The sequence below is a fragment of the Lactuca virosa genome, chromosome 8, assembly GCF_052849685.1.
Source record: "Lactuca virosa cultivar CGN04683 chromosome 8, Lactuca_virosa_CGN04683_v6, whole genome shotgun sequence".
In the NCBI taxonomy this organism is placed as follows: domain Eukaryota; kingdom Viridiplantae; phylum Streptophyta; class Magnoliopsida; order Asterales; family Asteraceae; genus Lactuca; species Lactuca virosa.
Genome location: NC_136433.1, coordinates 259,784,896 through 259,798,806, shown reverse-complemented (window position 1 = coordinate 259,798,806; position 13,911 = coordinate 259,784,896). Strand labels below are relative to the sequence as shown.

Sequence of the window (13,911 nt, the reverse complement as noted above, 5' to 3'; positions counted from 1 at the left end):
TGCTATTTTGTACGCTTTTTATTCTCTATGGAACCATTATATTATAGATAAGACAGGTTTTTCTCTAGTGTCACTTATAATAGACAAACCATGTTTCAAAATCAACCATTGGAATAGGAATGAACGGAAATCTCGAAAAATCCAAAATACACATTCCGATCAATACTCTAGAAGCATAAAATCCAATTTTAGAAGTTTTAAATTAAAAGTTATACATATTATAGCAGTTTGAATGAAAATGACGATTGATTGTTTTTGTTATGAGGCATGAATTCGTAGAATTCCTACATAGTTATGCATATCAGCGTGGTTTGAATGATAATGGTGATTGACTAATTGATTCGGTCAAGAGGCATGATTTCGTATTTAAGTACACATATCCGTTGTTCCATCCTATAGAAATTAGAAGGGCCCCTTTCATAAAATGAACTACATTATCATACTCTCAGTGGTAATAAAGTGATGTGATCAGCTATTTATAAATATGGTACTGAAGATTAGAATGTGGAAATGACCGTTTATATCCGGTAAGCTTTGTAAATGTTCATTCATATTTGCACAGCTAATTAATCAATTTACAAAAATATGGATATGGTGGATTTAACTCCATGAATCAAGACCTCTCATTTTCGACCTTATGCTGGTGAAATTTACAATGTCGCAAGCTGTTTTTCTTTCATGGACATTATATTCTTCCCGGACAGTTTTAGTTTCCAGGGACGAAGTTGGTGGCATAAGCCCATGCGTTGTTGGTAACTGGATCGGCAATGTGGTCTGCAAGGTTTTCTAATGGACCTTTTCCGGTGACTATGGCTTGAACAAAGAACCCAAACATTGAAAACATAGCTAATTTTCCGTTCTTAATCTCCTTCACCTTCAACTCTGCAAAAGCCTCCGGATCTTCAGCTAATCCCAGCGGGTCAAAGCTTCCTCCAGGGTACAATGGGTCAACTATCTCCCCAAGAGGCCCACCGGCAACTCTATAACCTTCAACAGCACCCATCAAGATCACTTGTGTAGCCCAAATTGCCAATATGCTCTGTGCGTGGACCAAGTTGGGGTTGCCCAGATAGTCAAGCCCACCCTCACTAAAGATTTGGGATCCTGCCTTGAACCACACAGCTTCACCGAACTTGACGCCATTGCGGGCTAGAAGCTCCGGGAAAACACATCCCAAAGCTCCTAGCATGGCCCACCTACAATGGATGACCTCAAGCTCACGGTTCTTGGCAAAAGTCTCAGGATCTGCTGAGAGCCCGGCTGTGTCCCACCCGTAGTCTCCAGGGAATTCTCCGGTTAGATATGATGGAGCCTCACCCGAGAATGGCCCCAAGTACTTCACTCTGTCAGGTCCGTACCATGGGCTTCCTGATGAAGCGGTCTTGGGCTTTGCTGCTGTCTTTCTCATTGTCACCCTTCCATCACCAGAAAACTCTGAGGTAGATGGAGCAACCTTGATTGCCTGCCCGGCAAATGAAGGAGATGAGAGAGCCATTGTTGAAGCAGCCATGTATTTATGAACAAAAGATTGAGTTGTATTTGTGTAGTTGAGCAAATGAGAAGAAGAGTTGGTGTAGGAATTGGGAAGTTAGTGTAGTGTTATATAGGTTATGTATGGATATGAAGACGTGGGTATAATATCCATATTATCTCTGTTATTGGTCAAGCTTAGTTTCAAGATTTCAGTTTTGGCGGTATCTATTTCTATCAATCAAGCCTCATGCACCCATCACCCATGCCATGCCATACTAAGCCAATAAGAAATGTGGTTCAGATTTCAACAAATTTGGTTCACAAATTTCCTTCCAGAGTTATTAATATTTGGAGCATATTTATTTTTGTAAATCTTACTTTTACTATCCAACTCCACATCTTTCGTATACGAGAGTGTCATTTTCTTTTAGCATTTTTCCAACAATAACTTGTTTTCAAATTTTAACTCAAAATATTTTATTTTACAATATTTTTATTCAAAAATGTCATATATACGTAATGTTTGTTTTTAGCTTGATCTCAAAAAGTTCATTATCACTACAAGAATAACAATGTGTACAGACGACACCTATCCCGACCACATATGTCGTCGGCAAAAGTCCAGCTATCCAGACGACATGTCGTCGGCAGCACAGTATTTTCCAACTTTGACCCTATTTCTTTGACCGGAAAAGCTAAGCAGACGACATGTTGTCGTGGTAGATTCGGTGGGAAGGGGCAAAATTTTCGCGGTATTTTGAAAACCTATACCAACGACATGTCGGTATAGGGTATTATAAAATTAATTTCGATTTACTTATATTCGGTGTCGTAGAAAATAAAAACGGTGTCTTTTTCATCAGCTTATACAGACGATATGTCGTCGGTATAAGGTATTAAAAAAACAATTTCGATTTATTTTTATTCGGTGTCGCGGAAAATAAAAACGGTGTCGTTTTCGTAATCTTATGCCGGCGACATTCCGTCTACAAAAAGATGGGTCGATCCGCGTGAAATATCTTTCCAGACAATATGTCGTCTGTAAAACTGTTTTTTTTAATGACATAAAAAGGAAACGACGTAGTTTTTGTTGGCCTATACCGACGAAGTGTCGTCGGCATAGGGTTTAGTTATAACAAAGAGGGACCTGCGTTCATTTTGCAGTCGATGCTTTTCTGTTTTCTTTCTTGCGATGTCGGCGATGCAGACCATCCTCCGGCCACTCCCGTTCATCGGCGACTAAAAGGTATGGTTCTTGGTCCTTGTTTTCTTCTTAATTTGTGATAGCTTGAGTTTTAACTCCAATGTTGGGGGATTTTTTTCCGATTGTTGGAGTCCCTAATTCACAGCCTTCACCATTGTCGAAGTATCCTCCGACAACAGCCTTCACCACCGCCGAAGAAACTTATTTATGGTCATTCGGCTACCTTCACCACCACTTTTGAGGTAAGTTTTTGATTTCTTTTTTCATTTTTTGGCATGAAAGTGTGTTTATGCAACCTACTGTATAATTGATTTATGTTTATGCTCACTGTGGTGTATTGTGGTGTATTGGCATGCAAATGAAATTAGGCATGATTTGTTTGATTTTGTATTTAGATGTATACATTTGTATGAAATTGAAATTAGATGTCTAAAACGTTAGCTGTTATAAGGTATGATTGTATGAAATTGGATGTATTGCTTAATTGTTTGAAATTGAAATTTGATTTGGATGTAATGTATGCTTAATTGTATGAAATTGGAATATGAAAGTGGTATTGTATGTATAAAATGAAATGAAAATTAGAATTGAATGTATTGTATACATATATGATTATGTGATATTTAGGTTTAATAGTTTGAGTGTATTTAAGATGAAGTGACAAAGTTCTTAATTGATAAGTTATGGTTTTTGTATTTAGATGCTATTCTTTGTATTGTAAAGTGCTTAATTGATAAGTTAAAGTGTTTGATAAGTTGAAGTGTTTGTATTTACATGTATGATTGTATTATATGTTTATTATGTTTTTATTTTCTTGTTAATACGGTTTCAAAGTGCTTAATTTTGGCAGTGACTTAATGTTGGTCATTACGACTTAGCTTAATTAGGTTATTAATAGCTACGTACTATTAGTAATTTTAAATTAATTATAAAATAAAGTTAAATTAATTTTTAAAAAATCAATAACGAAAAAGAAAATATTAAGTTAATGGTAAAATCAAAATAAATTAGTTTTAAAATCAAATTAATATTAATATTAAAATGAAATTAAATTAATTATAAAATCAAATTAAAAAAATTAAAAAAAAAACTATTAACAAAAAAGAAAATATTAAACTAATTATAAAATCCAATTAAGTTAATTTAAAAAACAATTAAATTAATTATAACATCAATTAATATAATTATTCAAATATAATAAAATAAATTATAAAATCAAATTAATATTAAAACTATAACAAAATCAAATTAAATTAATTTAAAAAAACTAATAATGAAAAATAAAATATTAAATTAATTATAAAATCAAATTAAGTTTAAAATAAAATTAAATTAATTATAAAATCAAATTAATATTAATATTAAAATCAAATAAAATTAATTATAAAATCAAATTAAATTAATTTAAAAAACTAATAAAAAAAGAAAATATTAAATTAATTAAAAAATCAAATTAAGTTAATTTTATAACCAAATTAAATTAATTATAAAATCAAAATAAATTAACTATAAAATCAAATTAAATGGTATATTTTTTAAACCATAATATTATGTAATATAATATTAAAAGTATGATGCTATAAAAGAAAATAAACTAAAGTATGATGTTATTATTAACACAATTATGATACTTTTGTTAATTACAACATTATACTTTTGGAACCCTAGGTAGTGGCGTACTATGAAAATCGGTGATACCACCTTCTAGGAGCATGCTTGAGGTTTTATAAGGATTTTTGAGGACGGAAGACGTGACCCTGAAATTGGGATCATAGAAACCCTGTGGTTGATGCATGTATACTAACCTAAAGGTGACCGTGAGAAAAGTCAATTTTTGCATGGTTTAAAATAAGCTGATAAATAGACCGGTATCAATAGATAATATTTTGAGGGTTATACGGATGATGTCCCATATCAAAATGGCGTTGAATATCTCATCACAATCAATTCTTCGGTTTTGGAAGCGACTGTTGGCTACAAGGTTGACATTATAAAGAGAGATACCTACATTGAAACTATGATGAAAGAGCCACATGTAGCGTACAATATTAACCCATTGGAGTCGTCATACAAGAGTCCATGTCCTATTCAAGATACGAACATGGTACTCATCATGTATAACATGTCGCCAGTTGAGGTCCCGGATATCTTGTATGTGGGAGTGGGAGATAGGTTACATAGTTGAGGTCATGAATATCTTGTAGGTGGGATCGGGGGTTAGGATACATAGATGACATGTGGATATTGAGGCATTGTAATGGTTTAACAAGCCCTTCCTGGTTGTATTGTTCGAACTTAACTATTCATGATCTGTAAAATCGAGTTTTAACTAGTCCTTCCTAATCCTTAAATATTGTTAATATTGAAGTTTACTTTCATTCAAAGAATTCAGTATATGCATATATCTTTATTTTGTTTTAGATTTTAATTATTTAAATAAATAATATGTCACTTGATTCTTGTATATTGGTTTTTAGCATAATTCGATTCTTATATATAAACATACTATTTCGAAGGTCACATTAGTATTAGTCAAGAACCAAAGATGGGCTACGTTACCGAAACATTCGCTACACGCTTTGCTCGTGACGGATTGGCGACTAGGGATTGGTTTGTGTGTGTGGTTGAAGGGTTTCCGAGCTAGTTTTGGATAGTTTTGCAATGGACTTCCGTTGCTATTTTGTACGCTTTTTTTTCTCTATGGAACCATTATATTATAGATAAGACAGGTTTTTCTCTAGTGTCAATTATAACAGACAAACCATGTTTCAAAATCAACCATTGGAATAGGAATGAACGGAAATCTCGAAAAATCCAAAATACACATTCCGATCAATACTCTAGAAGCATAAAATCCAATTTTAGAAGTTTTAAATTAAAAGTTATACATATCATAGCAGTTTGAATGAAAATGACGATTGATTGTTTTTGTTATGAGGCATGAATTCGTAGAATTCCTACATAGTTATGCATATCAGCGTGGTTTGAATGATAATGGTGATTGACTAATTGATTCGGTCAAGAGGCATGATTTCCTATTTAAGTACACATATCCGTTGTTCCATCCTATAGAAATTAGAAGGGCCCCTTTCATAAAATGAACTACATTATCATACTCTCAGTGGTAATAAAGTGATGTGATCAGCTATTTATAAATATGGTACTGAAGATTAGAATGTGGAAATGACCGTTTATATCCGGTAAGCTTTGTAAATGTTCATTCATATTTGCACAGCTAATTAATCAATTTACAAAAATATGGATATGGTGGATTTAACTCCATGAATCAAGACCTCTCATTTTCGACCTTATGCTGGTGAAATTTACAATGTCGCAAGCTGTTTTTCTTTCATGGACATTATATTCTTCCCGGACAGTTTTAGTTTCCAGGGACGAAGTTGGTGGCATAAGCCCATGCGTTGTTGGTAACTGGATCGGCAATGTGGTCTGCAAGGTTTTCTAATGGACCTTTTCCGGTGACTATGGCTTGAACAAAGAACCCAAACATTGAAAACATAGCTAATCTTCCGTTCTTAATCTCCTTCACCTTCAACTCTTCAAAAGCCTCCGGATCTTCAGCTAATCCCAGCGGGTCAAAGCTTCCTCCAGGGTACAATGGGTCAACTATCTCCCCAAGAGGCCCACCGGCAACTCTATAACCTTCAACAGCACCCATCAAGATCACTTGTGTAGCCCAAATTGCCAATATGCTCTGTGCGTGGACCAAGTTGGGGTTGCCCAGATAGTCAAGCCCACCCTCACTAAAGATTTGGGATCCTGCCTTGAACCACACAGCTTCACCGAACTTGACGCCATTGCGGGCTAGAAGCTCCGGGAAAACACATCCCAAAGCTCCTAGCATGGCCCACCTACAATGGATGACCTCAAGCTCACGGTTCTTGGCAAAAGTCTCAGGATCTGCTGAGAGCCCGGCTGTGTCCCACCCGTAGTCTCCAGGGAATTCTCCGGTTAGATATGATGGAGCCTCACCCGAGAATGGCCCCAAGTACTTCACTCTGTCAGGTCCGTACCATGGGCTTCCTGATGAAGCGGTCTTGGGCTTTGCTGCTGTCTTTCTCATTGTCACCCTTCCATCACCAGAAAACTCTGAGGTAGATGGAGCAACCTTGATTGCCTGCCCGGCAAATGAAGGAGATGAGAGAGCCATTGTTGAAGCAGCCATGTATTTATGAACAAAAGATTGAGTTATATTTGTGTAGTTGAGCAAATGAGAAGAAGAGTTGGTGTAGGAATTGGGAAGTTAGTGTAGTGTGATATATATAGGTTATGTATGGATATGGAGACGTGGGTATAATATCCATATTATCTCTGTTATTGGTCAAGCTTAGTTTCAAGATTTCAGTTTTGGCGGTATCTATTTCTATCAATCAAGCCTCATGCACCCATCACCCATGCCATGCCATACTAAGCCAATAAGAAATGTGGTTCAGATTTCAACAAATTTGGTTCACAAATTTCCTTCCAGAGTTATTAATATTTGGAGCATATTTATTTTTGTAAATCTTACTTTTACTATCCAACTCCACATCTTTCGTATACGAGAGTGTCATTTTCTTTTAGCATTTTTCCAACAATAACTTGTTTTCAAATTTTAACTCAAAATATTTTATTTTACAATATTTTTATTCAAAAATGTCATATATACGTAATGTTTGTTTTTAGCTTGATCTCAAAAAGTTCATTATCACTACAAGATTAACAATATGTACAGACGACACCTATCCCGACCACATATGTCGTCGGCAAAAGTCCAGCTATCCAGACGACATGTCGTCGGTAGCACAGTATTTTCCAACTTTGACCCTATTTCTTTGACCGGAAAAGCTAAGCAGACGACATGTTGTCGTCGTAGATTCGGTGGGAAGGGGCAAAATTGTCGCGGTATTTTGAAAACCTATACCAACGACATGTCGGTATAGGGTATTATAAAATTAATTTCGATTTACTTATATTCGGTGTCGTAGAAAATAAAAACGGTGTCTTTTTCATCAGCAGCTTATATAGACGATATGTCGTCGGTATAAGGTATTAAAAAAATAATTTCGATTTATTTTTATTCGGTGTCGCGGAAAATAAAAACGGTGTCGTTTTCGTAATCTTATGCCGGCGACATTCCGTCTGCAAAAAGATGGTTCGATCCGCGTGCAATATCTTTCCAGACAATATGTCGTCTGTAAAACTGTTTTTTTTAATGACATAAAAAGGAAACGACGTAGTTTTTGTTGGCCTATACCGACGAAGTGTCGTCGGCATAGGGTTTAGTTATAACAAAGAGGGACCTGCGTTCATTTTGCAGTCGATGTTTTTCTGTTTTCTTTCTCGTGATGTCGGCGATGCAGACCATCCTCCGACCACTCCCGTTCTTCGGCGACTAAAAGGTATGGTTCTTGGTCCTTGTTTTCTTCTTAATTTGTGATAGCTTGAGTTTTAACTCCAATGTTGGGGGATTTTTTTCCGATTGTTGGAGTCCCTAATTCACAGCCTTCACCATTGTCGAAGTATCCTCCGACAACAGCCTTCACCACCGCCGAAGAAACTTATTTATGGTGATTCGGCTACCTTCACCACCAATTTTGAGGTAAGTTTTTGATTTCTTTTTTCATTTTTTGGCATGAAAGTGTGTTTATGCAACCTACTGTATAAATGATTTATGTTTATGCTCACTGTGGTGTATTGTGGTGTATTGGCATGAAAATGAAATTAGGCATGATTTGTTTGAGTTTGTATTTAGATGTATACATTTGTATGAAATTGAAATTAGATGTCTAAAACGTTAGCTGTTATAAGGTATGATTGTATGAAATTGGATGTATTGCTTAATTGTTTGAAATTGAAATTTGAATTGGATTTAATGTATGTTTAATTGTATGAAATTGGAATATGAAAGTGGTATTGTATGTCTAAAATGAAATGAAAATTAGAATTGAATGTATTGTATACATATATGATTATGTGATATTTAGGTTTAATAGTTTGAGTGTATTTAAGATGAAGTGACAAAGTTCTTAATTGATAAGTTATAGTTTTTGTATTTAGATGTTATTCTTTGTATTGTAAAGTGCTTAATTGATAAGTTAAAGTGTTTGATAAGTTGAAGTGTTTGTATTTACATGTATGATTGTATTATATGTTTATTATGTTTTTATTTTCTTGTTAATATGGTTTCAAAGTGCTTAATTTTGGTAGTGACTTAATGTTGGTCATTACGACTTAGCTTAATTAGGTTATTAATAGATACGTACTATTAGTAATTTTAAATTAATTATAAAATAAAGTTAAATTAGTTTTTAAAAAATCAATAACGAAAAAGAAAATATTAAGTTAATGGTAAAATCAAAATAAATTAGTTTTAAAATCAAATTAATATTAATATTAAAATGAAATTAAATTAATTATAAAATCAAATTAAAAAAATTAAAAAAAAAACTATTAACAAAAAAGAAAATATGAAACTAATTATAAAATCCAATTAAGTTAATTTAAAAAAAAATTAAATTAATTATAACACCAAATTAATATAATTATTCAAATATAATAAAATAAATTATAAAATCAAATTAACATTAAAACTATAACAAAATCAAATTAAATTAATTTAAAAAAACTAATAACAAAAAATAAAATATTAAATTAATTATAAAATCAAATTAAGTTTAAAATAAAATTAAATTAATTATAAAATCAAATTAATATTAATATTAAAATAAAATAAAATTAATTATAAAATCAAATTAAATTAATTTAAAAAACTAATAAAAAAAGAAAATATTAAATTAATTAAAAAATCAAATTAAGTTAATTTTATAATCAAATTAAATTAATTATAAAATCAAATTAAAATAACTATAAAATCAAATTAAACGGTATATTTTTTAAACCATAATATTATGTAATATAATATTATAAGTATGATGCTATAAAAGAAAATAAACTAAAGTATGATGTTATAATTAACACAATTATGATACTTTTGTTAATAACAACATTATACTTTTGGAACCCTAGGTAGTGGTATACTATGAAAATCGGTGATACCACCTTCTAGGAGCATGCTTGAGGTTTTATAAGGAGTTTTGAGGACGGAAGACGTGACCTTGAAATTGGGATCATAGAAACCATGTGGTTGATGCATGTATACTAACCTAAAGGTGACAATGAGAAAAGTCAATTTTTGCATGGTTTAATATAAGCTGATAAATAGACCGGTATCAATAGATAATATTTTGAGGGTTATACGGATGATGTCCCATATCAAAATGGCGTTGAATATCTCATCACAATCAATTCTTCGGTTTTGGAAGCGACTGTTGGCTACAAGGTTGACATTATAAAGAGAGATACCTACATTGAAACTATGATGAAAGAGCCACATGTAGCGTACAATATTAACCCATTGGAGTCGTCATACAAGAGTCCATGTCCTATTCAAGATACGAACATGGTACTCATCATGTATAACATGTCGCCAGTTGAGGTCCCGGATATCTTGTATGTGGGAGTGGGAGATAGGTTACATAGTTGAGGTCATGAATATCTTGTAGGTGGGATCGGGGGTTAGGATACATAGATGACATGTGGATATTGAGGCATTGTAATGGTTTAACAAGCCCTTCCTGGTTGTATTGTTCGAACTTAACTATTCATGATCTGTAAAATCGAGTTTTAACTAGTCCTTCCTAATCCTTAAATATTGTTAATATTGAAGTTTACTTTCATTCAAAGAATTCAGTATATGCATATATCTTTATTTTGTTTTAGATTTTCATTATTTAAATAAATAATATGTCACTTGATTCTTGTATATTGGTTTTTAGCATAATTCGATTCTTATATATAAACATACTATTTCGAAGGTCACATTAGTATTAGTCAAGAACCAAAGATGGGCTACGTTACCGAAACATTCGCTACACGCTTTGCTCGTGACGGATTGGCGACTAGGGATTGGTTTTTGTGTGTGTGGTTGAAGGGTTTCCGAGCTAGTTTTGCAATGGACTTCCGTTGCTATTTTGTACGCTTTTTATTCTCTATGGAACCATTATATTATAGATAAGACAGGTTTTTCTCTAGTGTCAATTATAATAGACAAACCATGTTTCAAAATCAACCATTGGAATAGGAATGAACGGAAATCTCGAAAAATCCAAAATACACATTCCGATCAATACTCTAGAAGCATAAAATCCAATTTTAGAAGTTTTAAATTAAAAGTTATACACATCATAGCAGTTTGAATGAAAATGACGATTGATTGTTTTTGTTATGAGGCATGAATTCGTAGAATTCCTACATAGTTATGCATATTAGCGTGGTTTGAATGATAATGGTGATTGACTAATTTATTCGGTGAAGAGGCATGATTTCCTATTTAAGTACACATATCCGTTGTTCCATCCTATAGAAATTAGAAGGGCCCCTTTCATAAAATGAACTACATTATCATACTCTCAGTGGTAATAAAGTGATGTGATAAGCTATTTATAAATATGGTACTGAAGATTAGAATGTGGAAATGACCGTTTATATCCGGTAAGCTTTGTAAATGTTCATTCATATTTGCACAGCTAATTAATCAATTTACAAAAATATGGATATGGTGGATTTAACTCCATGAATCAAGACCTCTCATTTTCGACCTTATGCTGGTGAAATTTACAATGTCGCAAGCTGTTTTTCTTTCATGGACATTATATTCTTCCCGGCCAGTTTTAGTTTCCAGGGACGAAGTTGGTGGCATAAGCCCATGCGTTGTTGGTAACTGGATCGGCAATGTGGTCTGCAAGGTTTTCTAATGGACCTTTTCCGGTGACTATGGCTTGAACAAAGAACCCAAACATTGAAAACATAGCTAATCTTCCGTTCTTAATCTCCTTCACCTTCAACTCTGCAAAAGCCTCCGGATCTTCAGCTAATCCCAGCAGGTCAAAGCTTCCTCCAGGGTACAATGGGTCAACTATCTCCCCAAGAGGCCCACCGGCAACTCTATAACCTTCAACAGCACCCATCAAGATCACTTGTGTAGCCCAAATTGCCAATATGCTCTGTGCGTGGACCAAGTTGGGGTTGCCCAGATAGTCAAGCCCACCCTCACTAAAGATTTGGGATCCTGCCTTGAACCACACAGCTTCACCGAACTTGACGCCATTGCGGGCTAGAAGCTCCGGGAAAACACATCCCAAAGCTCCTAGCATGGCCCACCTACAATGGATGACCTCAAGCTCACGGTTCTTGGCAAAAGTCTCAGGATCTGCTGAGAGCCCGGCTGTGTCCCACCCGTAGTCTCCAGGGAATTCTCCGGTTAGATATGATGGAGCCTCACCCGAGAATGGCCCCAAGTACTTCACTCTGTCAGGTCCGTACCATGGGCTTCCTGATGAAGCGGTGTTGGGCTTTGCTGCTGTCTTTCTCATTGTCACCCTTCCATCACCAGAAAACTCTGAGGTAGATGGAGCAACCTTGATTGCCTGCCCGGCAAATGAAGGAGATGAGAGAGCCATTGTTGAAGCAGCCATGTATTTATGAACAAAAGATTGAGTTATATTTGTGTAGTTGAGCAAATGAGAAGAAGAGTTGGTGTAGGAATTGGGAAGTTAGTGTAGTGTGATATATATAGGTTATGTATGGATATGGAGACGTGGGTATAATATCCATATTATCTCTGTTATTGGTCAAGCTTAGTTTCAAGATTTCAGTTTTGGCGGTATCTATTTCTATCAATCAAGCCTCATGCACCCATCACCCATGCCATGCCATACTAAGCCAATAAGAAATGTGGTTCAGATTTCAACAAATTTGGTTCACAAATTTCCTTCCAGAGTTATTAATATTTGGAGCATATTTATTTTTGTAAATCTTACTTTTACTATCCAACTCCACATCTTTCGTATACGAGAGTGTCATTTTCTTTTAGCATTTTTCCAACAATAACTTGTTTTCAAATTTTAACTCAAAATATTTTATTTTACAATATTTTTATTCAAAAATGTCATATATACGTAATGTTTGTTTTTAGCTTGATCTCAAAAAGTTCATTATCACTACAAGAATAACAATGTGTACAGACGACACCTATCCCGACCACATATGTCGTCGGCAAAAGTCCAGCTATCCAGACGACATGTCGTCGGCAGCACAGTATTTTCCAACTTTGACCCTATTTCTTTGACCGGAAGAGCTAAGCAGACGACATGTTGTCGTCGTAGATTCGGTGGGAAGGGGCAAAATTTTCGCGGTATTTTGAAAACCTATACCAACGACATGTCGGTATAGGGTATTATAAAATTAATTTCGATTTACTTATATTCGGTGTCGTAGAAAATAAAAACGGTGTCTTTTTCATCAGCTTATACAGACGATATGTCGTCGGTATAAGGTATTAAAAAAACAATTTCGATTTATTTTTATTCGGTGTCGCGGAAAATAAAAACGGTGTCGTTTTCGTAATCTTATGCCGGCGACATTCCGTCTACAAAAAGATGGGTCGATCCGCGTGAAATATCCTTCCAGACAATATGTCGTCTGTAAAACTGTTTTTTTTTAATGACATAAAATGGAAACGACGTAGTTTTTGTTGGCCTATACCGACGAAGTGTCGTCGGCATAGGGTTTAGTTATAACAAAGAGGGACCTGCATTCATTTTGCAGTCGATGCTTTTCTGTTTTCTTTCTTGCGATGTCGGCGATGCAGACCATCCTCCGGCCACTCCCGTTCATCGGCGACTAAAAGGTATGGTTCTTGGTCCTTGTTTTCTTCTTAATTTGTGATAGCTTGAGTTTTAACTCCAATGTTGGGGGATTTTTTTCCGATTGTTGGAGTCCCTAATTCACAGCCTTCACCATTGATGAAGTATCCTCCGACAACAGCCTTCACCACCGCCGAAGAAACTTATTTATGGTCATTCGGCTACCTTCACCACCACTTTTGAGGTAAGTTTTTGATTTCTTTTTTCATTTTTTGGCATGAAAGTGTGTTTATGCAACCTACTGTATAATTGATTTATGTTTATGCTCACTGTGGTGTATTGTGGTGTATTGGCATGCAAATGAAATTAGGCATGATTTGTTTGATTTTGTATTTAGATGTATACATTTGTATGAAATTGAAATTAGATGTCTAAAACGTTAGCTGTTATAAGGTATGATTGTATGAAATTGGATGTATTGCTTAATTGTTTGAAATTGAAATTTGATTTGGATGTAATGTATGCTTAATT

General features: G+C 34.4%; 3 protein-coding genes across 3 annotated transcripts; all 3 read right to left on the bottom strand.

The window, feature by feature from the left end:
- Positions 1-533: 533 nt before the first annotated feature.
- Positions 534-1,556, bottom strand: LOC145133352 (chlorophyll a-b binding protein 40, chloroplastic-like). Its single transcript, XM_079068295.1, has one exon. It carries the CDS (start codon positions 1,508-1,510, stop codon positions 707-709), a length of 804 nt encoding a protein of 267 aa, XP_078924421.1. The 5' UTR covers positions 1,511-1,556; the 3' UTR covers positions 534-706.
- A 4,327-nt stretch (positions 1,557-5,883) lies between these two features.
- LOC145133683 (chlorophyll a-b binding protein 40, chloroplastic-like) lies at positions 5,884-6,897 on the bottom strand. Its single transcript, XM_079068622.1, has one exon. The coding sequence runs from the start codon at positions 6,858-6,860 to the stop codon at positions 6,057-6,059; it is 804 nt and encodes a 267-aa protein (XP_078924748.1). The 5' UTR covers positions 6,861-6,897; the 3' UTR covers positions 5,884-6,056.
- Positions 6,898-11,233: 4,336 nt separating this feature from the next.
- Positions 11,234-12,247, bottom strand: LOC145132236 (chlorophyll a-b binding protein 40, chloroplastic-like). Its single transcript, XM_079066943.1, has one exon. It carries the CDS (start codon positions 12,208-12,210, stop codon positions 11,407-11,409), a length of 804 nt encoding a protein of 267 aa, XP_078923069.1. The 5' UTR covers positions 12,211-12,247; the 3' UTR covers positions 11,234-11,406.
- Positions 12,248-13,911: the final 1,664 nt, after the last annotated feature.